Source organism: Serinus canaria, chromosome 13 (assembly GCF_022539315.1).
Source record: "Serinus canaria isolate serCan28SL12 chromosome 13, serCan2020, whole genome shotgun sequence".
NCBI classification, from domain to species: domain Eukaryota; kingdom Metazoa; phylum Chordata; class Aves; order Passeriformes; family Fringillidae; genus Serinus; species Serinus canaria.
Genome location: NC_066327.1, coordinates 8,605,401 through 8,632,975, shown reverse-complemented (window position 1 = coordinate 8,632,975; position 27,575 = coordinate 8,605,401). Strand labels below are relative to the sequence as shown.

At 46.8% G+C, this 27,575-nt stretch overlaps 1 protein-coding gene across 6 annotated transcripts in view; it reads right to left on the bottom strand.

Moving 5' to 3' along the window:
• Positions 1–26,508, bottom strand: part of TCF7 (transcription factor 7) — a 67,078-nt gene extending 40,570 nt beyond the window's left edge. Inside the window, exons 1-3 of one of the 6 annotated variants that reach the window (XM_050979713.1) lie at positions 25,929–26,508; positions 25,758–25,824; positions 25,276–25,385 (exon numbers count right to left, since the gene is read on the bottom strand). In XM_050979713.1, the coding sequence (XP_050835670.1) occupies positions 25,276–25,385; positions 25,758–25,824; positions 25,929–26,126 (375 nt within the window). In that variant the 5' untranslated portion in view covers positions 26,127–26,508. The remainder of the gene's footprint in view (positions 1–25,275; positions 25,386–25,757; positions 25,825–25,928) is intronic. The other 5 variants (XM_050979714.1, XM_050979715.1, XM_050979716.1 and 2 more) reach the window with 5 other exon arrangements.
• Positions 26,509–27,575: the final 1,067 nt, after the last annotated feature.

Here is a 27,575-nt window from a genome sequence, read left to right as displayed (position 1 = left end):
TCACTGAGCAAAGAAGGGGAAAATGGAGAGGACAGAGTAGCCCAGATATATTCCCAGGGAATGAGGACTCAGCACCAGGTGGCACAGGGATGCAGGAGAAGGATGCACTGGAGATTTGTGTTTTGATGGCAGTCCTCTGCCCCAGGAAGAATCAAACAAATACCCACACTGCCACTCTAACCTCTACCTTCCCCCAAGGAGGGAATTCCTTTGAGGACTGGGGAAATCCCACAGCATCACTAGATTTTCTGGGAAGGCTGGAGGATAAAAAAGACACCTGCCTCCATTCAAGTCTCTAAAGCCTTAGAGGCCTCTTTGCCAGCAGAACATCAATGAAATAATACTGAGTGGTTTGTGGGATTGGGATAATTTTATGTAGAGGCATTTTGAAAAGGCTGGATCACCACCACCTGGCAAGTGTGAGTACATCTGAAATCCTCCTCAGCTGTAGAAGGGGTGTTCTTAACATGGCATAGTGCTTAAGAGGAGAGTTGTTTTCCAAAAGAAAGTAATTAACTCTTTTGTTTTAATTCAGGTGGATGAGCATCAGGAAGTGACTCCGGAAAATGCCCATATTGGGTTCCATGGTTGTCAACCTGTGAGTTCATGATGCAATTCCAAGACTGAAATTATATGGCTGTTTTTTCAGTATTAGTCATGCAACCTTTCTCTGGGATCTGGATGTCAAGCTGGGTCAAGCTCTCATGGTCACCAAGTCTAAGGAATATATAGGTCAGATTCTATGCAGACACTCCTGCAAAGCTATTACTTCAAATTATATGTCAATTATATGTGTTGAATTTAGCAACTCTTCCTTTTAAATGCAGGCTTGTTTCATGACTTTAAAACTCTTGGTATCTGCAGTAAAATATTTTGCCTTAGAGTTGTTGTGCTAAAATCAGACAGGACCAGCAGAGCATGGAAGTTGTCTTCTTCAAGGAATTGTGTGGTGGCCTTCAGAGTCAAATTCTGATGGCCAGAATTGGCCAGAGAAATCTCAGAGAATCTCAGCCCCACCACCAAGGGAAGAATTCATTTCACTTAATTCCTCAATTTCTCCTTTCATTACTTTACACAAAATAAAAATTCTTCATTTAATGAAAGGAAATGAAATCTCGAGATTTTAGTGAAAATCATTTCATTAAATTTTGGCTCATTTCACTACACTCCATTTCATTTTATTCCATTTAATTGTTTTCACTTCCTTTCAGAATTTTCTTTTTTTTCCCACCAAACTCTCAGCAAGCTTAGGGCTGCAGCTGAGATGCCCAGCCCCATGCATGGCCCTAATCTGAAGGTGAGGAGGCAGCAATGCTGTGGCTTTGCTATGATCCTCCTGGCATGAGTTTTCCAGGCCAAGTGTCCAAGGAGCTCGAGGCAATTTCCCTCTCTCAGCCCTAACTCCAGGCCTGATGGCAGCTTGTCCTGGGGCTGAGGTCCCCATCACCATGGCTGGTCCAGATCAGAAGGATGTGGCAGCAGCAATGGTGTTGCCCTGCCATGATCTCCCAGGCAGGCCTTTTCCAGCCCCAGTACTCCTGGAGCTGTTGGCTCTGGGACTCCCTCACCCCCAACCCTAACCCTGACCCTAACCCTAACCCTTACCCAAACCATACTAAGGGTTTTCCAGACCAGAAAGATGCAGGAGCTGCAGTGTTGGGGCCCTGCCATGATCTCCCAGGCCTTTTCCAGCCCCACTGTCCTGGAGCTGTTGGCTCTTGGACTCTCCAACCCCAACCCCACCCCAGTCCATACCCCAATGGCAGCCTGGCACTGGGCTAGAACTCCTCATGTGCTCAAGTGGCACAGATTAAAAAGTGTGGAGTTGGCAAGGACAGCACCCTGCTGTGATGCCCTTGCAATGCCTTTTCAAGTGCCATGGTCCCCATAATCCTAATGGCAGCTTGTTGCTGGGGCTGAGGTCCTCATCACCATGGCTGGCCTGGACTCAAAAAATGTATAGTGAGCAACCAAAAAAAAGAACACAACTGATCTACAACTGTCTACCTCTTGAGCAAGAAACTTTTTCTTCAACAATGAAGAAAAAAAAATGTATGTTGAAGACAGCTACGTTCACATGGAACTCAGGTGGAACTAGGGAGACTGGATTAGAGTCAGGATTAAAGAAAACATTAAAGAATTATATTGCTTGTTTTGCATAGGGCAGTGCTCATGAAAAAACACTTAACACACAGAAATAAGCATAACTCATTTTCCTTCACCTAATCTGGTCATCTGCAAAGAAGAGACATGGGTAGCATTACACACATGGCAAAACTAAAATGTGGGAAGCCAAGTGCAGCCAATGATTCCAACAAGTAAATGAAGATATTCAAGCAGAATAAGATGAAGATGCAAGACTTCTGAATGAAGCTGTTGAGAGTTGCTTGCAGGCCTTTGCAGCAGCCTGGCAGGCTCCAACAGCAGGACATGAGATTTTACCAGTTCCATGAGATTTTACCAGTTCCATGAGATTTTACCATTTCCTTCTTCACCTAGAGATTACAGATTTGGGAGTTGATTAAGCAGAACTAATTTGCTTTTATTGTTGAAGCTCAATACAGACCAAATGACAGAAATCCACGAGTGATCAAGCAAGAAAAGCCTCATGTGAAATGCAGACAGAGTCAAACTGGGGGGGGAAAGGTGCCCCCAGCTTTCCAAAGCAAGATTTCACTTGGTGTGACAAACTAACTGCCCACACTTGGAGCACAGCAGATTCCAGGCTCCTGGTGCATCTGCACTGCAAGCCCTGCCAGCTCCCAGACCACATGAATCATGCCTTAGGATTCTCAAATTCAAAACATGCAAGAAAAATGCTCCCTTTTGATACCACAAAGGTCCTAAAATGTCTTTGGGACTGGGATTTTGCTTTCACCACTCTGTCTGTGGATGAGGTCCCCTCCCAAGAGCCAGTCTGCAATGTCTGGAAAGCCATGTCCTGTCACAGAAATGGGGTGCTGTGACCAGGGTCACTGCCTGGGAACATTTTGGATATGTAATGATAAAAGGCTTATTCCACATCTGTCACACGTGAAGGTGTTGAACATGTGAGGAAACAGAGAATTTACAAGCTAATTTAGTAAAGAAAAGGAAGTTTGAGAGGCTTTGTGGTAAAGTCAGTTAAAGCAATGGTATAGTACTGAGGTAAAATAACTGAAGATACAAACCCCACATCATCCTAATCTCTGTTTAATCAATGCCATTCAAAGAGACTGAGAAAAAAGAAAAGTGTATTTCATTCTGTCAAAACCAGACATTGCTGGGCCTTGATTCCACATCATTGGAAATGTGGCATCCTAAAGTGAGCTGACCTGATGAAATATCCTTCAGTTTATAATAAATTTGAAATTTTAAGTACCTAAGTCTGCTCAGGAAAGGCCTACAAGTGCTTTTTATTGAAACTCAACAAGATTTATGCAGCAGATACCTCTGGGCACACAGTCAGCAAAGCTTTCATGTAACAAAACAAAAAAAAATTTACAAATTAAGTCCTTGATCTTGCATGTATAAATCCAACACTTGCAAATACAAATATATACAAATAATTTTATGCACCAATTGTTAGGCTGGTTTTGACAAGACCATCCATATATGTGAAATCATTTCCCTACGTGAGCATCTGCAGGTCCAAGCCTAACACCCAGCAAAGACTTTGGGAACGCTGCCCATGGAAGAGGCAGTAACCATGAATTTAGCAAAACAAAGCATTTATGGCCAGAAGTTCTTGGTATCCATACAAATCAGATGAGACACAAGTTTTTATTAAATAATAAGTTTGCTGAGCTGTTTGGCACTGGCACAGGCTGCCCAGGGATGCTGTGGATGCCCCTTCCCTGGAAGTGTTCAAGGTCAGGTTGGATGGGGCTCAGAGCAGCCTGGTCTGGTGGAAGCTGTCCCTGCCCATGGCAGGGGGTTGGAATGAAATGAGCTTTAAGGTCCCTTCCAGCCCAAACCATTCTGTGATTCTGTGACTTTGGTACTCTCTCTTTTGGGCTCTGATAGCCTGCATTCCTTATTTAAGAGAATTACAGAACTGAGAAGGGATTAAACCGATGTAATAGGAAAATATCCACTCTGAAATGATCTTACACTTTCTGGGAGTCTTGCACAGGAGTACACAATACCTAGAAGCTTCCTAGGAATCTGAGGATGTGGCTGATTTTTGGGAATAGTTCATAAGCAACAAGAATAGCCAAGAAGTAGGAAGACCTGCTGCTGGAGAGAGAGCACAACAGCGGATCAGACAAACCAGAGTAAAATGCAGAGCCCCAGGAAAACAAAAGCTTCAGGGCTTTCCCAGCTGCTGACAGTACACAGAGCATGGCCCTGCCAACCCACCAGCTGAACATCCAGCCCTAGCTACAAAGGTAGCTACCCAACATTGTCATATTCCACCTTCAGAGCTAAAGAAAACAAATTACCCACCAGCAAAGAGATAATTTTTGCTACTAGCGTGTTCTGCAAGTGTAGGATACAGCACTCCCAGCTTCTGCCTTTACTTGTCATTTTGTGTGCAGAGATAAAGCATTTCTGCACAGCCCTTACAGCAAAGGCAAATTGTGAATGCAGGGTTATAATTTATTTATGTACATTAGAAACTAGCTAATTTGCACTAGTGACTAGATACCCTATTGGAGCTTTTCATATTTTATGAATCAGCAAGCGAGCTAATGAACTAACAATTAAAGAGTGAACAAAGAAATGTACTTTGTTTCTTACTTTTAGAGAGCTCTTATATCATATTAGTGAATACATTTGGTTCAAGTGATGCAGTCTAGACAGTAACCCACACCATGTGCTGCTATATTTTAGAAAGAAGGGAAATGTTTGTGCAGGGCATGATAATGAGAAAGAAGGCAGGGCTATGCACAGTGGTGGACAAACCCAAGGCAGGCAGGGAAGGTCTGTCTGAAGGGATGAGAAGATGACCAAAAAGGAGCAATGCTGCTCTGAAAGATCTGGGTTGATATCACAGAATCATAGAATGGTTTGGGTTGGAAGGGTCCTTAAAACTCTTGCTCAAACCTTCCTTACATGGGCAGGGACACCTTCCACAAGACAAGATTGCTCCAAGTCCCATCGAGCCTGACCTTAAACATTTCCAGGAGCGGGAATCCTTAAATACAGCTGTGAGTCAATAAACATGCAGCTGTTATTTGCACCGAGAAAATCAATATATTTAGAGGAGGTAGAAATCAAAGCAATCAGAGCTGCCCAAGCAAGGGCAAATGCTGCCATCGGTTGAGGAGGTGCAGGCAGTGGGAGGGCTGCAGCTCTCAGTTCTCAGAAAAGAGAAGTGAGGTGCTCCAGTAGCACATTCCCCATTTTCAGACCAGCCTGGCCCTCTCCATCCCTGGCAGGAAGAGTGCATTTGCACCCCACCATGCACCCCGTGGCAGGGGGAGCCTGGCCTCCTGGTACAGTGCCACAGTGTGCAGGTGTCACAGGAGATGTGTCTGCAGCCATGGGCTGGCTGCTGAGGGGGCACCCCAGCCACCCCAACCCTGCTGCCACAAGCTGGGTCCATGGCTGTGTGCTGCCAATTTCTGCACCCCAGCTATCCTGCCATCAAACAAGCCCAGCAGCTCCACTAGGCACCAGCAGCTCCAGCTCTTGCTGACTCTTTTTAGGCCAGCTATAAAGCTGGTAAACACTGGACTTGTCTGACAAAACATTCGAGAAGGAGGAAATGGGGTGTGTGCAGAAATACTCCATTACATATTGTAATGGCAGACATTAATTCAATGTTAATAACACTTTGCACTTTTCAATCACATATTCTAAAGCCCTATAGATAGGTGGGGAAGCATTTGGCTGATGATTACTGGGCAGAGCCCAAAGGTGTATTTTTCCCTTAGGCACGAGGAGATGAAGTGACTTGTCAAAGTGGCAGAGCTGGGAAGGGAATCTACATTTACCCATTTCTAGACCTACATTCCCATCTAGTTGCCAGAAAGAGGAGTTAATTTAAATATTACCGTTTGCTGACCTACTTACAACGCTACCATCAAAACTTCCAAGCCGTGATCAAGTACATTCCCCTCTATACTTGGGCTTTTTTAGGATAACAGAATCTTTGAAGTACGCCTTTCAGCTGCATTAAACATATGGATCATTATTATTTGCTCCAGTTTCTTAACAAGTCCCTGTTTGCTGCGATTCAGCTGCTGCAGACTCTGAACTCAGCTTTGGCTCAGCTTCACAGCCTTGAAAAACACCTTCCCAGTGCAAGGATTGCCCTCTGCTACTGTCACCCCACGGCCATTGTCACCCTCTGCCCAAGGAGCCTGTGCAGAAAGAGCAGGAAGTGTGACTGTTCCTGTACCTGCTCCTGTTTGTGCTCTTCTCCTTGGTTCTCTTTCTAAACAACTTTCTCTTTCCTCAGCCAGCCCATCTTGGCTGCTCAGTGGGACATTTTGTCACCTTTTACTGTCAGCCTTCCTCCCCTCACCAAAACCCCAAACCCTTTCCTGCCTGCAGAGAGAACTACAGGCACAACCGAACATCAACAACCACAGCATGCAACGTGAAAGACAGACTCACAACACACTGGGACTCCTTCCCAACAGGCACAGCACCCACCACAGCTCTGCTCCTGCAGCTCCCCACAGCTCACCAGGCACCTCAGTGCCAGGCAATACAAACCCCCCCCTGACGGAAGCTTCAGCCGCTGTGCTAGATTAAAAGAGCTGATAAGCAAAAATCTGATGTAAGAGGACAGAGGAAATGGTCAGCAGTGTGCCCAGTTTTGAGGGCTGACCTTCCCAAGTAGGTCACACTGTGTGGAGGTGAAATCACAGCCTGACCCTGCTCAGTGAGAGCCTCCTGGGTGCAGTCACCCTGGCCACACTGCTTGTCCCGCACACTGCTGGGAAAGCCGATCTGCAAAGCTGCCTACGGCCATGAACGGGCAAAATCCCCATTTTAATCCCCCGGGCAATTCCTCCCCAACCAAAACACCATCCCCAAACCTCAGTGTACCTCTCCCTGCATCTCCTGGAGCCGTTAGCTGTCCTCAGCCTCGCTGTAACCTCACTCCATCCAGACTGTTTACAGACATTTTATCGAGGTGCACCAGGTGTGGATGCGGTTACCGGCTTTGAGACTGTTTACCTCATCCTCCCTTCTGCATCACATTGTCACCATCTGTATGTAAAAATCAGATAATGATGGTGCTTTGGTCACAGCCAGCTCAGCCTCTGCACCTTCCCCTCACACATGCACTGGAGGACGCGATGAATTTACAATCCTCGCAGCAAACCACACACGAGCTGCTGCAATCAAATATCTGCCTTATCTATTTTTTTGCTGAAGTAAATTACACTGAATTTTTTTTTTTTACCCTTTTCAAAGCTGATACATAAATGACAGGATGTTGTTGAAGGAAAATATGAGCTTTCATAAGCTATTATTATTAGCACATGTGCACCTCTCTGCTGCTTTGATCTTACTGTAGGTTTGTGTTTATTCCTCCTGACTCTGTACCAACTGAACTCAAACCCGATGTCTGCTCCGATAGAGATCACAAACAATTAACGTTGGATTTGTTAGCCACAACACCGTGGAGCCAGAGCTATGGGATAATTACCAGGGTGACATTCGCCCCAATACACTATATATAGTTTTCCCAAGGTCTCTGGGCTGTGACAAGGTGTTTGCTGTGAAACGGAAGGGCGGTGATGTGTACTGAATAAGCGCTCTTTGATATTTCACATGTAAGTTAGAGCATGTTCAGGTTTTGTTTGCAGCGGAACTGTGCTGCTTCTATTGTTTTCTGAGCAGAAAAAAAAAAAAAAGCAATGTTCAAAAAACCATTACAGGCCTCCTTAAGAATGGTGTCAAGGATTCACAGCCATCTCAGCTGGGTCAGTGATCAGAATAAGTGTATATATTATTACATATAGGGTTTTTAATACTTCAGCTGGTGGCATGGAGTCAACATTGCTGCAGATAAGGAATTCCTGGGATGATTCTGCTTAGATCATCAGGGAATCCTCTGCTGAGCTCAAATCCATAACACAACCCAATTTCTCTGAAGGCAAAGGAGTTGTACAGAGCAGTTGGATGGGGCCCTTCATCTCTTGGGAGGCATCCCTCCCCATGGCCAGGAGAATGGAATGAGAAGGTCTTTAAGGTCCTTTCTGACCCAAACCATACTGTGATTCTGGGATTCTGTGACTCCAGTCAGGAGGGTTCCATTTGTGCTTGGTACTGTGCAGGCTTCAGCTGTAAAGGCAGCTGAAAACAACCAGGTTTACCAAGGCAAATGGAGGGAATGACTTAAAGAGAACAAAGTAACAAGAACGGGACAGGTGGTTTTAGACACTGGCTTCAAGCACAATTAAACAAAGATTCAGCCCAGCCATGCTCTAACATATCAACAGGCCACGGAAGGCAGCATGTGGGGACAAGCACTGCAGGGGTGGGAGACTCGTGTCTGGAAGCTGGACTAAGTCTGTCCATCCTTCCCTGCATCTGTGGTGGTACAATCCCTTTCTTTGTCCCCATGGGGCACACAGAAATGCATTAAAAACACCCCTGCAAAATGGGGATTTCTAGAACCCTGCTTGACCTCCACAGTGCCCCACCAGGTTTTGCAGTCCCAGCCATGCTGGTGGCATGTCAGGGCTTGTGCAGAGTGGTGCCACCAAAGCCTCAGTGAATGCCTCCAGGTTTGGTGGTGACACACAGGTGGTAGGTGGCTTGCAGTGCTGGCACAGGTCTGCTGCAGGACCAGATGTTGTTTGTGTTGAAGGGCGATGGCAAACTGTGTGACAGCAGCATCAGGAGGCTGGAGAGAGCTATGGGAGAAATACACGAGGCAAAAAAGCACATCAAGGAACAAAGATGTTGAAGAATGTGTCTGTGAAAATTCTAACCTGGTGAAAAATGTTACTTATTCAACAAAGTGAGTGAAAAATAACCACCAGAGCCCAGACAGTTTTTATAAAAGACAAGAAGTTTGCAGAACTCTGAAAATTCCCCATCAGGCCTAACAACTGTGGAAAAGGAATTGGGAATGGCAGCAATCACAGGAGACAGCAGCTGCCAGCACTGCTGAGTGATATTTACATCAATGTCCTGCCAACAATACCATTACTGGATTATCAGGGTGGATTAAGCCTTTAGCCAATTACCCCGACTGGTAAATTGTAGATTGTCTAGACTTTTTCATGTTCAACAATATGCATGAAGTTTCTCTTTATCGCTACAGCATCACACGATGCTCCTGTGGGATGCAATCCTGTGCTTCCCCGGGAGGTTCAGGTGAGCCCTGCCTGCAGCTCCAGGTTGCCTTAGTGTGGCCCTGTGCACAGACAGATTTATTTCAGACAGGATTCTCATAAATTCAGAACGACTTCCAAATTTCTTGACTAGGAGATCAAAGAGGCAAGCATTTGCTTCATGCCATCTGGGGAGCTGCTCGACAGGGCAACGCAGTCTGGGGAGGGGGGAGGAGAAGGGAAAAAAGAAAGTCTTGGAGATTATGCCCTCAAAAACAAACTCAAATGCCACCCTCACATTAAAAAGCACTGGTTGGCAGTAACAATTAATTTCTTAACTGAAACCCGCCCAACTATGTCCAAGTGTTTTAATTTGCCTATTGCTACAATATGCAAGGGAGCTGGCAGTAATGGATTTGCAATTAAAACTAAAACTGGCAAAGAAATCGCAAAGCTGGCAAAAGAGCTAATCTGCAAGCCATGATCACAAGATTACAAAGTGTTTATGAACATGCTAATTACCGAGCACATCACTGAGAATGGCTTGTAGCAGAGAACACTGGGTTTGCGTGAGCTAAGTCCCTGGATCTGCACGGCCAGAGCAGTTGGTGCTCTACCTACTTCCCACAGCTCCCAGCAGCTGGGGATCTGCGCAGGGAACTGCGGTGGTCCTGTCTGGAAGCAGGAAGAGGGACAAGGGACTGAGAGACAGAGGTTCCCTGTACCCTCCTGCAACACAGCAGGGGAAGCACAGATGGCAATTGCCTCTTGAGCAGGTAAATGCCGGTGGTCACTGGGACTCAAACGGAATATGGAGACCATCGGTGTGAAATTAAAATCAGCCTGAATAAAATAGTGCCTTATTTACTTTCATCCTGCTATCTCTTGGCTTTATAAATAGTCATTCTAGCAGGTCCTGGATATTGCTGGTTGCAGAACACACGGCCCGTGCTGCAACCTCTGAGAGCAAACACACATCTACTGGCATGGGCATGAAACCTTCACAAATTACCTGCAAGGGACAGGATGGGAAGGGAAAAGGGCTTAAAAAGTGATCAAACATCCGTGCAAATAGCTCATAACAGCAAGTGACAGTGGTCAGGGGCACCGTGAAGAGCAATTTTGAACCACAGGAGAGCATTTCAAGGAGAAAACAGAGTGGAAGAGTAGTCCTAGAATAAAGGGCTGCTGGGAAAACTGAGATTCTTTAATATATAGGATTAAGGATTGCCAGTATCCTCAGGGAGGAAATGCAAATGGGGTTCAGACCATTTTTTCCATAAAAATTAGGAATGAGAAAGAATAGACTTTGAAGTTCAACATGTTAGCAAATGAAAGCAACAGCAAAGGAGACACAAAGAGAAAGCAAGCCCTGGACGCCTGGAATTATTTCTTAAACACTTGGTACCGAAAGACAGAACCTGAGGTGATGAGGAGACTTCCCTTAATGCCATGCACAGATCCCAGAAAATCTCTAGATTAGAAACTGCCTGAGAAAAAAAGGATTGCACAACCAAGGCAGGATGGAGTATAGCACCCAAATGGATTCTTGTTTTATTCAACCACACTGGGAGGGATGATGAGGCTGCGCGGAGCACAGCGAGGAAGACATGGTGGGTATGCCAGGCATGGAGCAGAGAGAGGATTTCTGGATGGTTCTCTTTGCTCCATGAAATGGTGGCCAAAGTTGGCATAGAAGGAGCTGACAAACATCTATGGAGATGTCAGAAATCCAACTGCTCCTCTGCAGAGATTTGCAGGATTGGCTGCACTGACAGGCACTGACCATTCCCAACACCCCCATGAAATCCAGGCAGTGAGTCCAGGCTCCACCAAGGTGGTGAAGGACCAGGAGGACACTGTAAGGACACACAGCAATTGTCATTGCTGGCTCTGCCCGAGAACGGATGGTCTTTGTGGTGACTCCTCAGAGGCAACAAGGGTCTCACTCAGATCTGGGAGCTGGCTGGGATGGGCACTTTGTATTTGGCTGACGGACATTTCAACCTGTGCACTTGGGTAAGGCAATTACAGAGTGAGTTCAGCCCATGGTTACTGGTGGCTGTGGAATGCCATGTGTCAGGAAATGGCACCCGACCATCGCTGATGCTGATTAGCGCTATGGAGTTAATTGGTGCTACGGAAAGGGTGGTTCAAGGGAGAAGTGCTTGGAAATTAATTAATCCATGCCTGCCTCTAATGCACTGTCAAGCAGTTAATGTATGCTCAGATGGGGTAACTGAGTGCAACTTGGGAGTCCATGGCCTAGAGGAGATGGTGCATCAGGATAAATCAGAGGTGAGATCACGTTGGGTCCTTCAGACTATGAACACTGTGGCTCTACAGCTGCTTGCTCCTTTTCAAAGCGAGATGTGTGGACTCTAAAAGTTTAAAAATCATAACACCATTACAAAGTTTTCAGTTGTGCTTTTTTTTTCTTTTAAAAAGATATTTGGGAGAAGTATTTCTTAACATTGAGAAATTTGGTTAGTTCCTGTGTGCTTTTTAACTGACATCTAAGCCAGATTCTGCTTCTGCTGGGGTCTGCCATTCTGCCTCTTACAAGAAAGCCCCAGATACAACTGTTGCCTGTTTAAAGTCATCTACAAACCAGTTTAATAAAAGCTGACTGCATCTGCTTCCATGTTATTAGTTCTGCCCCAAAACTCTGTTCCTGGCAACACAATGTTCCACGCTAATGAGCCAAATCTTCCCCTCCCATGGCAGTACTCCTAAACCTCCACACCATTCAGTTCACAAAGTTACCACCCTGTTTTTCCCTCGGGGGAGGGAAGGATTGCAGCTGCAGAGGGGGTTCTTCAAATAATATGAAGGCCAAAGATCTGTGGGAAAATCTGCTCTCAGACAAATAGCACTTGGGGGCATCTGCAGAGAGAACCAGCCCCTCTTTACTTCTGTCTGGGTCCCACGTCCTTCTGGCAGCGGAGTTTTTTATGAACCAGGCTGCCATTAATCCCCTGCCAGTTCCTACACCCTACCAACCTCTGTGGGCAGACAGCACTGAGTGGGAGATAATGCTGCAGGGAAGTGGCATTGACTTCAGCTGGATTTTGCGGCCTCTTGGGAGAATTTCGACTCGGGGCAGTTATTTCTCACCCGCACCTGCTACAAAAACGAGGAATTTGGTGCAGACCAGGGCAACTTTTCTCAGCTCCTTTTCCAGTGAATTTTCACCCATTCTTGCCAATTTTCTTCCTGCAGCACTGAGCGTGAGATAACAGCGATTCGAGGTTATCGCGCCGGAGTGATGCTGCCCAGATTAAAGGGAAATCAGATAACTCATTACCTAACTGAAACTCGCTGCTAGACTTTTAGAGAGAAGCGATAACATCTGAGAGCTGGAGGACTCTGCTGCCCTGGCAGACACCCTGCAGCACCCCAGCTGAGCAGGGGGGGCTGTGCCCCGGCTCTCCCGCCTGGCTGCCTCCCCACCAGGGATGGGGGGGATGCCTAAGGATGCGGAGATGCAGATGCCCAGGGTGGTGAGATGCAAAGATGTCCAGGACACATATTCAGAGATGCCCAGGATGCAGAGACACAGAGATACCCGGGATACAGAGATGCAGAAATGCCCGGGATGCAAAGAAGCGAGGCAGAGCCCCAGCCACCACAAACACATGTGGTTTTGGCCTCCACACACTCACACCTGGAGCCTCCAGTAAGGAAAATTTCGGCTTAGAAGCTGACATGGGTGCAATTGATGGCTTTCACATTCTACACATGATGTGCTTGCAAAAGCTCTCTTTGCCCTGCTGTGCCGAGTTTCCTCGTGATTATAAAAGTTGGACTGAACTCATCTGACCGCCTCCTCCTCTTGTTTTCTGCTATAAACCTTTCTGCACCCCATGCGACAGCAGCATCGCCCTGGAAAAGTTTTCATCTGTTCAGATTTTGCCTCAAGTCATTAACTGACAAACTGGCAGCGAACTACTGTTAAATGATTTCCTAGAGATTACTGTTTAAGTAAAAAAGGTTCCAAGATAAATAGACTGATTCTTCATGACAAAGAATTTGAATTATGCATCCAGAGGTTTGGTATATGTGTCCAAAAGCTACGCTGTGTGATCCTGGAGGTTGTTCTCATCACCATATTACAAGTGGATAAATAAATTACATTTGTTCCTGGTTTAATATTGACGACTTGTGTGTCATGTATATTTCAGACAATGTGTTGGACCATGCCATCATTGTTGCCATCCAGTTAACGCCACTCTATGAAATTATCATTTAGGCTGAGAAGGCTGTTTGTTTTTAAAGCAAGATGCCAGCTGCCTAGAAGGAGTTGTGGTCTTAGGGCCACCTGCAACTTCCTAAAAGATTATGAAATTGCAATTTGTTTAATATGTTGAAGTAAGTGGTCTAATAAGCAGCACAGCTTACTCTTTCAGGCTAGTCCTTCTCTGATCATTTCTGAAACATCCCCTCTTGCAGCAGCCTGTGTGGGATTTTATGTTTTGTTTCAGTATCGACATTGCCGTGCTCTCCAAGCATCGCTTACACATGCAGTGATAAAGCTCCTAATGCTCCTGGGGGAAACTGAGTCACAGCAAAACAAGCTCCTGTGGGACTGGGAGCTGAAGCCAGGATAAAACCATGCTTCCTCTGCCGTGGCTGTGCACGGCAGTTACAAGACTATCCGGTTCCTCCGCTATAAAACTTGGTAACATGCCTCACTTCTTACCTGATTTTGAGAACATCCTGTGTTAACACATAAACAACTGGTGCTACTCATGTCTGTTTATTTGGCTATTTACACCGTCTGCCACAGCACCTGGTGCTCTCTGGTAAGAGGATCACTCGGCTCCCATATCAAACGAGCTCCTGGGGCACAGGCAGGAGAGAGGCAGCTCCTGCCCACGGAAACAGCAACGCGCCCACGCCACAGCCAGGCATTTACCACTGGTTCCAGCAGGAAATTTGGATGAAGAGTGATGCTTTTGGATATGGGAGCTGATCTTTCAGGGATTCACTGCAGCCTGCCTCATCCACCACTATGCATTTATAAGCAGATCCATGTGCTAGATCTGTACAAACAGCGTATTGCAATTTGAAAACATTCTATTTTGCAAAGTTTGAATACATGCATGTAGTTATATACTAGTTTCAGTAAATGTCAATAGCCAAACAATTGGCACTAACATATCAGGTAATTTTCTGTACTCTTGAGTAAAGAAATTAAATTTTCTGTACAACAGCTCTTGCATTCAAGCACTGTCATAAGCCCCAGCCAGGAACATTTGGTGCTTTTACCTGAATTCTGCTCCTAGCAGAAAAACCTGAGCTCACCAAAATAGTAAAAAACGGACATTGCCAGATATAACCTCATTTTCAGACACCCAATTAATTATGGAAAAGAGAAAAGGGCCTAAACATGACACCAGCTCCAAGCCAGAAGCATTACAACTTTTTTGCTTTTTCTAAACACTGCTGCCTGTTGCATTGTAAAGAGCAGGATGCCAAAAGGAGCCAAAAATTTCTCAGCCCTCAGCTGGGGAGAGATCCTTCAATTACTGATGACTTCACATAGAAATTAATGCATTTACACTATAAAACTATTGCCTTGTCAAGGTGTCCCCAAGTCCAGCTGTTCTAGGGAGCTAAATTAGCAACAGCAAACCCACTTTCCGTGATGTCATTTTACAGCATTTGATTCTTCAGAATTGTTAACAGCCTGCAAGAAACCAACTGACCAAGGTAAAAACTGGTGAGCCTGTTTGCCTTGGAACAGGACCCCCGCCCAGGACAAGGAACAAGAGCTGTTCTGCATTCAAACAACCTGGAACAACTGTACACCTCCCTGAAAATCCCTGGGAGCTGCATTGCTGGGCGAGTTTGTGTCCTGCCCCACAATAACCAGAGCTACATCTGATTTGAATGAAACTTCAGACTTCTTGATTTTCGTGCCAACTATTTCAGAAGCAATGTCATTTTCTTCAACACCCTGTTATTTCACTTGCCATCTCCACAGATTCTGCTCCAGCTCCAGAAGCAAATTTATTTTGAGGATATAGACTGTTTCCAAGTGGTTTTAGAAGGGCCACACACTTAAAATCCAGGACAGGCTTAAACCACAGACTTCAGGAACCCTCAAGTGAAGGTGTGCATCTCCAGCACCATCATATTTCTCATAAAAGAAAAATGCAAACAAGAGATCAGGCTGAAGATTCCAATGTTTTTCAGAAAACGATCCCTATAGTAATGCTTTCAAACAAATAACAAGCGAAAACCGAAACACAACAGCAATAAAACCAAATCTGATGAGCTCTTCAAAAAGATCTCGAGTGATATCAGCTGGCAGGACTCTGTTGTCTATCCCAGAGCTACGGCAGTTGATCCCAGCCAGGGCTTTGCTGCGAACACACCGAAGGCAGGAGGCTGCAGCCTTTCATATTCCAGAACAAAAGCCAAGTTCTGATCGCTGGGACAAGGAAGAAATTTTTTGTTGTGGATACATTACTGTGTAATTACTGCAGATCTCATTTACTTTCTTTTGAATACTACACCAGATACAAAGGCTGTATAGATGTGGCAGCTTCTTGTGTTATTATCTAATGCTCTAGGTTTACATTTTAACAGTTAGTTCCCCAAAATACTGGGGATGTGTGTGTCTATTGAAGGAAAGAAAACAGATATTTCTCTGCTGGGAGACAGGGAAATACAACTGATATTGCCAACCACTGTCAAACTGATAGCAAGGAGTTTCACATAAAATCTGGGGGGAAAAAAAAAAAGAGTAATGTATCCATTTTCTCAATAAAATCAGGGTTAGAAAAATGGGAATAAGATCAGAAATGAATGCTCCTGGGTAAAGGACTATCCATGGGTTGAGATGTAAAATTCCATAAAGCAAAAATGTTGCTAATATTCAAAAGTCAAAGCTTTCTGTGGGTGTGCACGCACAGAGATGTCAACACAACTATTTCATGATCACCGAAATTGCTACTAGCCTGCATCCTCTCTAAATGGCTATTTTTAGGACCTAGCCTTTCATGTGGTATAATGATGTGGATTTTACAAGAGCATTTATAATATGTTTCATATGGTGTACAGTCCTGCAGAAATTGCTTTGTATCAGAGAAAGTCAAACAAAAAGGTTTGGATGTTTATTTAATTTTTCTAAAATTTTATTTCTTATTTTATGTTAATACTTCTGGTTTCAATTTTGGGATAATATGCATACCTAATTTATCTATTTATTTAATTTATCTAAGCACTCCAAGGAATACTCAGCACAGCATGATGCAATCTTGCAAAACATCACTTGTATTTCTAAATCTATATATTTTTTTGGATGGTGAGATTCCAAATCTGGAAATGCCTGTCCGTAAGTTATAGCAAGAAGCCAAAGCTCAGAGGCCAATTTTTGACCTGGGGTTTGGTGGTGTCAGGGGTTGTGCTGCGTCTCCCACTTAGAATCCAAAGACAGTAACTCCTCCTGACGATCCTGACTCCCACACCACTAATTCCAGGGCAGCAGCACGTAAGGAGAATCACCTCATCAGCCTCTCCATGCTAAGAACAACACATTTTCATGTGGTAGATCTTGCACTGGGTTATTTCCTAAACATGAAAGCAATCTCCGCCGTGCCATATCCTCAGCGTCAGAATAAAAATTCCACATTTCTGATCCTTTCTGAGCATTTTGCTGCAAAGAGCCTCTTCCTGGCGACTCAAAAAGTCTTTTCCCAAGTACCTTAATAATCACAGCCCCCTTGCACCCAGCCAAACACACTTTATAACCTTGGGATTTCACATTTTACTTTTGTGTGGATCGCGTCAGAGCAGAACCTCAGTTTATGCCCATGTACACCACTCAGAGCAAATTACAGCAGAAAACAAATTCAACATAGAGCAGACAAGCTGAATCACTTTAAAACAAAAAAAAAGAAGTCTTATTTTGGTCAGTCTGTGATTACTATGTAGCTCCTCAAGGCAGACGTGTACTTTGTGTATTACAGTTCCAGATTTTTCAATGGAACAAAGGAGATACTGTTGAGATTTTTTTTTTGCCTATCATTTAATCAAATGCAAAGTTGTTATAACCAGAGGGGAAAAGTGCTCTAGATTCTAGTATCCAGTTTTACTTTGGTTTCAAAAACTTACCACAGCTTTGTTGAGTTTATTGTTTTCTTTCACAAAACACTAATTTTGGGACCCTGTGAAACACAATGGAGCAGATTCTTCTCATGGCAGCTGAGCTGTGTTTAGCACAGAGGTGGTCAACGGGAGAGGAGCAGTGGTTTAAAGCCACTTTGGTGACCTCCTGCCCAGCACCTCCAGCCAGCAGGGTGCTCTGGTGGGGACAGCTGATTTCATCATCAGGTTTTGCTAACCCTTTTACTGACCAAGTGTCCTACTTTCTCCATGAAGCACTTCACAGAGGGGGTGGGGGTGGAAGAGTTCTTCATTGGGAATGGTCATAAACAGCATGGCCAGAGAAAGGCAATGGAGAAGATGAAAAGTCTGGAGCACAAATCTGATGAGGAGCAGCTGAGGGAGATGGGGGAGGACTCAGCCTGGAGAAAAGGATGCTCAGGGGGGAGATCCTTGCTGTCTAAAACTACCTGAAAGGAGGGTACAGCCAGGTGTGAGGGGCTTCAGTCTTTTCTCCCAAGTAAGAGGCTATGGATGCACCAGGGGGACATTCAGACTGGATGGTAGGGAAAATTTCTTCACTGAAGAAGCTGACAAGCCCTAGCATAGGCTGTTCAGGGAAGTGGTGGAGCCACTGTTCCTGAAGAGATTTAGAAGATGTGTAGATGTGGTACTTGGGGACATGTTTTAATGGTAGCCTTGTCAGTGCTGGGTTAAAGATTGGACTCAATGATCTTAGAGGGCTTTTCCAGCACTAATGACTTTACGATCCTAAATTATAAAGACTCAAAGACAAAAACCAGTGACTGAGCAGTGCTAAGTTGCTCTGTAAGGAGGTGTAAAGGTAAAAGCTCTTTGTCCAAGATAATCCACCAAGAAAAAGATCCTGTTGTAACCAAGCCTTAGAGGCACATGGTGTTGCAAACTCTTTCTTTATGAAACAGTCAGTGGGTTTGTGAGCCACCAGCATGTGCTGAACTGGCAGTCTCATGGTGAGAACAAGACCTTGGTTGATGTTCACAGAGGGTTTGGTCCAGACTTTGCAGGTTCTCTGGATATTCACCCCATGAAACACACGCACTGCCTGGGGCCTGGAGAGAGCTGTGCCCTCTCAGACAGACCACTGGACAAGCCAGCAGACAGAACAGGCACCTGGTCTTGACTGATTCAGCTGGATTAAAACTGGAAACTAGGAAGTGAACAGCTCTGTATCCTGTATCCAACCCTCTGAGTCACCTGTTTGCCTACCAAACCTTTGTTTCATCCTCCAGACACAGAGACTAGTGAGCAAGTATCTTGTTATAGCCCTTTTTTTAAAAGAGAGATTCAAAGTACAGCAGTGAAAGAGCCTCGAGGGGGGACTCACACATCCCTGCTTGGCACTAGCCTGGGATTTGATCAGGCTGAGAAGCTTTCCCTTCTGCAGTGGCTCTGCAAAGAGTTCAGGAAGCAACTCTGCCATTGCTGTGCCCTCCACCCACCACTGGTAAGTGATGAGGTAAGAGCATGTGCACATCAGGCTGGCAGAGATGCTGACATAGCCCATCTCCTGGCTCCCCGAGCAGTGAGGTGGAATGGCAAAGGCATGGGAAACCAAGGGCCCTGAGCAACCTGGAACAGTGGCTGGCATCTCTGCCCATGGCAGGGCTTGGAATGTGATGATCTTAAAGGTCCCTTCCAACTCAAACCATTTTGTGTTTGTATGAAATGAGCGGCAAACAGGAAAAGGAGCTGCAGCAGCTGTGGCCAAAACATGGGAGGGATGGGATAAAGAGAAGCTCCCACAGTGGCCATGCCTTCAAAAAGACAGTTTTGGCACCTAGTCCCTGTTCAAATCAATGGAACAGACAGGGGAAGAAAATCCTTGAGGATTTGTTGAGGAAATTGTGACTTGCACATGGTGCAGAAGATTTTAGTAAGTGAAGAGCAGCACGTGTCTGACTATGGTTCACCCAAACCCTCTCTGTCCAGCACAGCCTCCCTGTGAGAGGAATGATGCTCACAAGTGCTCAGGTCCTTCCTCACCTGCTCGGTGCTGAACTGGCAAGGGGACTCAAAGGCCAAGCCACAGGAAACAAAGACTAAATTTGGTCTTGATGAATCATGGCCAAAAGGCAGATAAAGAACTGCAGATGTGAAGTTAGTGGCAAGCTGTAGATGCTTCCTCAAAACTATTGATGTTTCTCAGTACCAGGCTCTGCTCTGCCCATCTCCACCATGTCATGTACACACAGACACACACAGTCCACACCAGATTGCCATCTTAGGTGTGCAACTCACACCAACCCATATCCCAAAAATCCTGCTTCCCTTGCAGATCACACTACAGATAGGGAAGGTTCAGCCTGTGATTAGGATCTGGCCCTGTGCAGAAGATCTCTGACAATAGAGTCATCCCTCTGGAGCCAGCAAGGTCTGTTTAGTCACAGGAACACACGCCGTGTTACTGGACCGGGGACCTCAGAGCAAATGCCACACACCCCATTGCATGGATTAGCCAGGGTTTCTACCCCAGTGCAGGAATTTAATGGTGCCAATGGAGTCATGGCATGAGAGGGACCACAAGCTGTGAGGCAACACATGAGTGAGCATATTGCAGAGCTCCTCCTGCTCCCCCTTCTCTCAATTACAGCTTTGGATACCAGAGCAGCTCTGCACTTTTCATCCTGGACATGCCATGTGCCACTCAAACACAAATCACTTTGTTCTTCACAGCTAAAATTTCAAACCCACTAATCATTAACATGGATGAGCTTCGGGAACTCGAGCTGATGTTCAGTTTTTGGTTTTCACCCCAGATTCTCAACCGGTCAAGCCAATAAGATTTCACACAGCAATGGGTAGAAATTTGCAGGAACAGTGCCTTTACCATACATATCTCATAGCAACTCCCTGCCAACAAAGCATCCCATGCCTGGGAAGCCAGTTCCAGGGTAGCCTGTGAAGGAATCCCAGTGGGAGACCAGATATTGTTGAACTGTCTGGATCACATGCACACTTATTCACATGCACAGATTTACATAAAACTTGCTTTTGTTTCCCTGTGACATTTTGCTTTCTCTTTTTTTCATTCCAAACAATTTTAAAAATAAGGTTATATTAGACCACACACATCCAGTGCTGTATCATGTCACTGCTTCTTAAGCAGAACTCTCTAATTTATTTCAAAGGGAAGTTCTGCTTCAAAATTGAGGGTGTGATATGAACTCAGAAATTAACACAAGAATTTTCCTTGGGGGAAACCAAGACTGAATCAGACATGCAATAAATGACCTCGTAAGCCCTGTGCCTTGGTACATCCACATCTCCAAAATTGTGCTTTAACATAAAACATTATTTTCAATATTACCTTATTTCAAGCTAGGTAAAAGAGCTGAAAGAAGTGGATTTGCTTTGGTCAGAAGGGACCAAATTACACATCTGTCTGTCTGCCAGGAGGTCCATCAGCAGCAGCACACTCCTAACACTGTGTGCCGGGAATGTTACAATTCTTGGGGACAGGGAACCATCCTGGAGAGGTCCTGCAGTGTGAGCCCTGCTGCCAGGGAACCTGGCTGGGATGCTGCTCTCCCACAGCAGCAGGCACTGCTGGGAACACACAGAGCTACTGCTGGCTCCCAGCTGCCTCCCTCCCTCCCTCCCTGCACACACAACATCTGGAGAGGGGTGCAGCAGCCCTCTCACAGCGACAAATCCCCATCGCAAGGGGACTCCACTCCGGGGAGCTTTCCCACTGCTTTCAACAAGATCAGAACTCAACACAGGAAAAAGCAATACTAAACTATTGCCCTGACAGTGCAAGTCAGGACAGAGAGGCAGAGAAACAGCTGAGCTGCAGATTTCCTTCCGCCAGCTGCTGTGGGGGTCACAGTCTCCTCCTGCAGAGGGATGGAGCAGCCTTGGGGAAGGGGAGGCAGCAGAAGCAGCCATGTCCTGCACCTCAGCTGCTGCTTTTTTGACCTCGTGTAAGACATTTGGGCCCTGTGGCCCCAGGCCAGCAGTAACTGCACTTTCATCTTGCCCTGCCCAAGGGGACATTTCATACCCTCTGAACAAGCTCAAGGAGCTCAGAGGACCACAGGGACCACGCTCTGAAGAGCCACATTATTTGTGAGTTCTGCTCTCTTATCTGGGGACTTCAGCTGTGCAGGGCTTGAGGAGGTACCCCCACTCTTCTGCTCCCATGTAAGCTCGTGTTTGACAACTTAGTAATTAGGAAAATGAGGTAGTGTCTGTTTTCCAAAAAAAAAAAGAGGCTCTTGAACTTCTGTTTCTCACACAGACAAAAAGTCCAGTGCCTCAGCTTTACATGTAGAACATTTTAAACCTGCCTTTACACTCCTCACACACTCACCAAAGACATGTGAAGTACACAAAAAGTGTGAGCAGTTCCCCTCAAATCTCTCCCATCAATGGGAGCAGGGAGACCTCGTGCCCTATATACAGGGCAGCATGGCTCATTCCCCTATTTTATAAACCTATTTACAAAAAGAACTTAAAGGAACTTACAAGAGCTCCTTTTACCATTTAACTACCACATAGTACAAGATATAACAATGTTCAGAAAACCCCCTCGGGTCTAAACTCAATTATACAACTGTAGCAAGAAAAATATTTTAATCTGATCAAAGTGTTAACATGTTTGACCATGTCTGACCTCTAATGTTTGTAACCACCTAAAAGGCTGCTGTTCTCACTAAGGATGTACCTTAATTTGATTTAAAGTCATTTGTACTATTTAAAAAAGGATATAGTTTTATGATTTTATATTTAATTTAGAAAAACAGTTCCTCAACTTGTTCATATTCTTTGGAAGTTTCTTGCAGATTTTTAACCCATAAGTCCTATATACTTCACTCTGGAAAAAGCTGGACCTTGCATAAGATGGGATAAAGTGGAGCCTTGAATGACCACACACACAACACCTGAGAGCCAGGTGAGAGATGGCTCTCCCGGGGCCTTGCAGAGTGGCAGGATTTCAGATGCACACACAAGATGCTCTTAAACACCCTTGCCTGCGTGTGCCCTCCCCAGCCTGGCAGCTGATGGCATCCACAGCTCCCGGACAAGGGACACCTGGGCTCAGCCCTCTGCCTTGTCCTCAGCTCCAAAGCACCTTCACCCTGCCCACGCCCCCAGCGACAGCTCTACTGCCAGTCCAGGAAAGCTGTGCCTGCCCAAACCAGCAGCACTCCAGCTGAATCATCCCACACTGGCATCTGCCACCTTCAGCCAAGGAGGGCCACCCTGCTGCAGGCGGCTCCTGCCACCCCCTCGGCTGCTGGCCCTCCAGGGAGCATCAGCCAGGCTGATGGCAGGTACCCAGCCATCTTCAGAGCATGGAAATAACATGGCTGGGGGGGGTTGGCAAAAAGAGGCACTTTTGGCTGGGAGATGTGGGGACCTGAGCAGGATGCTCAGGCGAGGAACATAACAGTTAGTGGCTACAAACACCTTGAGGGAAACAAACCAAAGTGGTGCTGCTGACAAAGTCAGAAAGAAAATAGGAGATATGAGAGCAGCACCCCGGTACTGCCGGTAGCAACACACCCAGCCAGGCAGGCGCTAGAGCCAGTCCAGAGCCACTCACAGCTCCCCCACAGGGTTTGTGGGGAGCCCACCGAAAAAAATGTGGTTTTATAGAGTGTTGCAGGGCAGGGGTTCAGCCCCAGCCTTGATGCCAGCTGCTCTGTATATTTCAGGGAGTTATTCTCTGTTTTCAATCAGGTAAATTACTGCTTTCAGTGTAAAGCCCTGACAGTTTGCCAAACTACTCCTGGTTTAATTTTTTAATTGATTTTTTTTTTTAAGATTCTAAAATTAATCCTACTTGCAAACAACTGTTTCCAGGAAGCCTCATTAACCAAAATACAATCTCCACTATCAAGTGCACGCATGATTGTGATACCTAATCCTATTCACTCACACAACCCTCCTCCCTGACTCGTGCTAAAGTGTTAATTAAACACACTTTTATGGATGGTTAAGTATCTGCAATCTTCGGTCACAGATCTGACCTCCTCGATTATTGGAAGCAGCCACCAGATTATAGCCCACACTTTCTATAATGTACACAGCAGCAATAAATCTATATGAGAGCAACCCATAATTTACCATGATAGCCTTTGCACAGTCAATAGAAACATAAGACAAAATTGCCCAGAATAATATATTGACATGGTTATTGTAGTAAGTTGAAAAAAAAGCAAGACCAGCCTTCATGAGGAAGAAATCTTCCCCTGTCTGCCAGGTTTTTAACTGAAAACATCAAATCAGTTCTTCATAAACCACGGCAGGATCCAAACAGGCCTAAAGGAAGCTGTTTGAGGCACTGGATGATTTTGATGGCCCTCAAGGGGATGGGATCATTCCTTCTCTGCTATTTGTATCTTCTCCCCTTCCAGTTCTGCACAGTTCATTTGCTCCTGTCTGCTGCTCTGACAGCAACCACTTGGATTTTATTCTGTTACCAAGGGAAAAGGTGATTCCTTAACCACAATCTACTTTATAGCCTAGATGCTGATAAATAGGCTACTGCACTTTGCTGCCCATCTAGGAAGAGTTTAAGATTAAAAGAAATATTCCACCATAGCAAAAAGATGCCCGACTGATGGAACTCTGGACTTATCCAAATTCTATCTCAGGGAGCAAATTAAGCATGTTTACATAAGACAAATTTAAAAACATTTAAAGTTTATCAGGAAGAAAACAACTTAATATTTTGAGGAATGAGGGGGGTACCTGGATAAGGTGGGAAGCAGCAGAAGAAATGCTTATCTGGATTACAACAACGAAAGTGTGCCCTGCCCTGCAAACACATCTTTTCTTGCCGTAAACTGAAGGAAGACTTAAAAGTTTAGGGATAGATCCTTGATCTCTGCAAATTTCAGCAAAGTTCCAGCAGTCTGCAGCCAGGAAAACTGAATCTCCTAGGAAAAGCTGTGTGGGGTACAGGCAGGCTCATGCAGGGACCTGTCTCCTGCTACCCAGGCCAGCTGGGTCAGGCGTGAGGGTACGGCACTGATTTCCACAAATAATTGTAAGTTTCATACTCCACAACCCATCCATTTTTCCTAACACCAGTTTGACATCCTACCCCTCTTGTGAGCAAACGACCGAAATTAAGGACATGTTTACATATTCTTTTAAAACCTGAACCTGAAATAAACCAAATTACTTTCCGCCCTCACTTGCTGATGGCTAAAACAACGTCTGAAACAAACACAGCAGTGCCGGCTCCCAGGAGTGACACCAGCACTGACTGTCTGCTGCAATGTCAGGACATTATTTTCTCAGGTTCTGAGATGGTGGTGGGAAAAGACAGCTTCTGTAAAGAAGACTTTAGTTCAATCATTCAGGTGGCAAAACTCAGAAACATGAGATCATACAGAATTACTACAGCTGATTCAAACTGAGAGGGAAAAACTTTCCAGGAGGAAGATAGGAATAGTCCTCCAGCAGCACGAAGCCTTTCCTGAAAACCTCTATTGCCATTTTAGAAGCACAAGATCCATTTTCTGGGCCATCATCCACAGCAGAGCCCTAACACACAAACTCAGCTGCGGGACATATCCCTGAACACAAACACAAAGACCGGGAGCTGCTCCCTCCAAAGTCTGTGACCCAGAAAAAGGAACAGACACTCTTCCATGAGATACTGGGAGTTGACTGCTGGAAGAGTAAAGCCAAACCTAGAGGATGAGAAGACTGGAAAAGCAGCTCCTCCAGCAAACTCAGAGCAAAGCGGGCGCTTCCTGCTGAGCATCTCTCCCCGTTCCCACTGCTTTTTCTTTTGGCTTGGACAGAACAGTGTCCAGGTATTTCAGAAACTGGGCTCCAATTTGTCAGGAAAAAAGCATGTGTAGGTGCCTGCACAATACCTGCAACATACTTCAGCAGTGAAAACTTCTCCATACAGAGAGGAGGAACTCACCAGAGGTGACATAGATCCATTGGGCAGATACGGATCTGAGAGCATCAGGAAAGGGTAACCAGAATAGGCAGATCCTTTATACATCCCTGGGTCCTGATGTTTCATACCTGCTGAAATCAATGTTCCCTGTCAAAATTTGTCTTATGACAGGTGACTCCTCCACCTGTCAGGGGTCCCCAGAGAGGTTACAGCACGTTGTAGGAGTCTTTTCGTCCCATACTCCTCAGAGAAGGTGATGGGGAGTGGCAGGGTTCCCCACGGGTGCAGACTCCCACAGTGGGGACACAGGGAAGCCTTGGCGCTGTCAGGAGTAGCTTTCCCGCTGGGGGCTGCGGTGACCAGGCTAGCATCCCTCACTCCCAGGGGTGTCAGGCTGATGGGCTGGGGAACCGGGGAGGTCAAGCACTAGACGGGGAAGACCAGCAGGAACCGGGAATGGGGACAGGGGGACACAGAAACACGCGGAGGTTGTTGTGACTAACCATCATCCATGTGGTCCGGGAGCTTCTCCTGGTACACCCTCTGCGGATCCTGCACTCGCCGGAGGGCCTGCACGGGGAGGAGAGAGAGGGGCAGCGCGGGGGCGTGGGGCGGGGGCCGCGCGGGGCGGGGGGCGCGGGGCCGCCGTGCGGGGCCGCTCCGGCCCGGCTCACCTCGGGATCGGCGGCGGCGGCGGCCGGGCTGCCGCTGCCTTCGGACTCGTTCACCAGCGAGGACTTGAGGTCGGCCAGGTCGCGCTCGGTGAAGGCGTTCTCAGGGATCTTCTCCTCCTGCTCGCCCTCGTCCTTGAAGGCCAGCATCTCGTCCGTGGCGCCCAGGTCGTCCCCGCCGCCGCTGCCCAGCTGCGGCATTTTCCTCCCGCCGCTCCCTCCCCGCCGCGCAGCAACTTTCCCGGCGAGTATTGTTCTCCCGGATCAAGCCCTTCGCAATTACTATTTTTTTCTCTCCCTCAATTATTTTTTTTCCTCCTCTTAAAAAAAAAATTAAAAATAAAAACTAGCTCCCTCTTGAATTTTTCTCTTCAAAGTTTTTCCCTCCTTTCCTTTAACTTTTAAACTTTTTTCTCTCCTTTAATTTTGTTCCCCCTTTCCAAATTCCCTTTAAATCTTTCCTTTAAAAAAAAAAAAAATTAGAATTGCTTTCCCCTCGTCACTCTTTTCTTTGGCCCCCCCCTCCTTCTTCCCTCCCCGCTCCGGCGGCCCGCGGGGGGCTCGGCAGGCTGCGGGCGGGCAGGCGTCGCGGGATGCCGGGCTCCACGGGCCCCCCCGTGCCGCCGCCGCCCCCCCGCCCTCCGAGCCCCGGGAAGTTTGGCTGGAGCAGCGGGCGCCGGCGGCTGGCGGAGCACGGAGCGCCCGGTCCGACTGCGAGCGCGGCGGCGCGGCGGGCGAGCGCTGCGACATCAAAGCGGCCGCCGGGTGATTGGCAGCGCCGGGGCGGGGCCGGGGGCGGGCACACACAGGGACACACGGACACACAGACACACACAGGGGCGCGCGCACCGAGACACACACGGACACGCTTGCTGGCACACACGCCGCCACGCCAAGTCTCTCCGTTAAAGGCACAGCCAGCCCGGTACCCCGCTACGGCGGGGTGACCCCCTCCTGGCCCGGGGGGGCTATGGGGGTGCGGGGTGGCCCGCAGGGTGGGCAGCACCGGGGGCTTGGTGCAGCCCCGGGTGTGTGCGCACATCTGTGACACACACGCATCTCTGCTCGCACAGCTACACACACACCTGTGCCTACCTGTGTGCACACATGCCTGCGCACACGGACGTGCCTGCGCGCACATCTGAGCACACACGCACACGGCCCGTGCACACCTGTGCCCTTCCACACCCCTGCACACAGACATCTGCACACGCACCGTGGCACAAGCTCTCCTGCAGCCCACGGCAGAGCACACACCTGCACCAGTCGGTGCTGCCTCACACACACGGCTGCAGGCACACACCTCACACGCATTCACACTTACCGTGTGCACACACATCAGCACGTGTCGGGGTCTACACGGCCCCACTCATGTCCCTACAGGGGTGTGTACAGCTGCACACACACATGTGCACACGCACAGCACACACAGCTGCACATCTGGCACACACGAGCACTCATGGCAGTGGGATCCACACACAGCCCCAGATACACCGGCACAAAAGAACATGTAACTGCACACATCAGCACACACAGCTGCACATCTGGCACACACAGGCATCTGTACACACACAGCTGCACACACAAACACATCTGCATGCTCACATGCACCTATGGATCTACAAGAGCAGATCAGCAGGACATGACTAA